The 1387-nt window shown below is 65.7% G+C and overlaps 1 protein-coding gene across 1 annotated transcript in view; it reads left to right on the top strand.

The window, feature by feature from the left end:
* Window positions 1–739, top strand: part of SHMT2 (serine hydroxymethyltransferase 2 (mitochondrial)) — a gene marked incomplete at its 5' end in the record, with an annotated part of 6834 nt that extends 6095 nt beyond the window's left edge. The window contains 3 exon segments of the mRNA XM_009880132.1: window positions 1–100; window positions 355–462; window positions 612–739. The exon segment at window positions 1–100 is cut by the window's left edge and continues 37 nt beyond it. Of these exon segments, the coding sequence (XP_009878434.1) occupies window positions 1–100; window positions 355–462; window positions 612–739 (336 nt within the window).
* Between the last annotated feature and the right edge of the window lie 648 nt (window positions 740–1387).

Here is a 1387-nt window from a genome sequence, read left to right as displayed (position 1 = left end):
GCGCGGGCTGAGCGGGTGCTGGAGCTCGTCTCCATCACTGCCAACAAGAACACATGCCCGGGGGACAAGAGTGCGCTCACGCCAGGGGGGCTGCGCCTGGGTGAGGGACGGGCCCTGCTCGGGGGGTTCTTCATGCCTCCATCCAGCCCCTTCCTTGGAGGGGGATCCCCAGGCTTTCACCCCAGGGCATCCCCTCTCTGTTTCCCCCCTCTCTGAGGACTCCACGTGGGGATCTGGAGGCAGTTTCTGGCTTGGAGAGGGGCACGGGACCCCATGGGGGCTGGGACTTGGGGACCCCCTTGGTGGGATTGGCTTCTGGGGATGGTGCCCCGCTGATGTGCCCCCGTCCCCCAGGTGCCCCCGCGCTGACTTCCCGCCACTTCCGCGAGGAGGATTTCCAGAAAGTTGTGGCTTTCATCGATGAGGGTATCGCGCTGGCCCTGGACGTCAAGAGCAAAACCAGTGAGTGAGTGGGGGTCCCTGTCTCCCCCCTTCCTGGGCGCCAGTCGGCACCTTTCCTTTGGGGTGGGAGCTGTCCCCCTCGCCTGGGTAGAGAAGGGGCTGATGTGACATCCCTCCGTCCTTCTCGCCACCTCCCCCTCTGCCCCCAGGTAAGCTCCAGGACTTCAAGACCTTCTTGCTGCAGGATGCAGAGACGCAGCGCCGCTTGGCCGACCTGCGCCAGCGTGTGGAGACCTTTGCTCGTGCCTTCCCCATGCCTGGCTTCAGCGACCACTGAGCAGGGGGCTCTCGCCCCTCCTGCCGGGCTGGGACTACTGGGGGACAAGGGGAGGCTTAAATCCACCCTCTGCATTCCCCACTCCCCTTCATCCCCCACCGGCACCTTTGGGATTGGGCGCTCCATCCCCAGGGTGGGGGGCAGCCCAGCCCCATCCTACTGTCAGTGTTAGGGTACAGAGACCCCCCCCGAGACCCTGATGGGGGGGAGGGACCAGTCCTCGCTCCGGCCTCATCCCCTCTGTCCAAGCAAGTCTTGCGCACTTTTCTATGGGGAGGGGGGTTGCTAATAAAAGTGGGGTCAGAGCCTGCCTGCGTGGAGGTGTGGGGGTGCTGAGCTCAGGAGGGAAGGGTCTTGGCGCTGTAGGTGGATGTGGGACCTGGACCCCCCCACGTCCCACTGCCCACAGTCATGCCTCAGCGTCTCTACCTCCTCCTCTTCCACCCTGGTGCTTCACCCAGTGGGCTCTGAGGGTCAGGGGAGTCGGGGGGGTACTCTGAGCCCTGGAGGAAGATGGGTATGGTGGGGGATGGTAGCCCAGGCTGCCCCCCCGTCCTGCTGCTGCGGGGTGCGGAGCCACCAGTGAGCCCCTTTGTCCCCTCGTTCCCCACTGGATAGCCCGGCGCTGGGAGGGCGAGCGGCTGCCCC

Source organism: Charadrius vociferus, unplaced genomic scaffold (assembly GCF_000708025.1).
Source record: "Charadrius vociferus isolate BGI_N301 unplaced genomic scaffold, ASM70802v2 scaffold892, whole genome shotgun sequence".
Classification (NCBI taxonomy): Eukaryota; Metazoa; Chordata; class Aves; order Charadriiformes; family Charadriidae; genus Charadrius; species Charadrius vociferus.
This window is presented reverse-complemented; position numbering and strand designations above follow the sequence as displayed.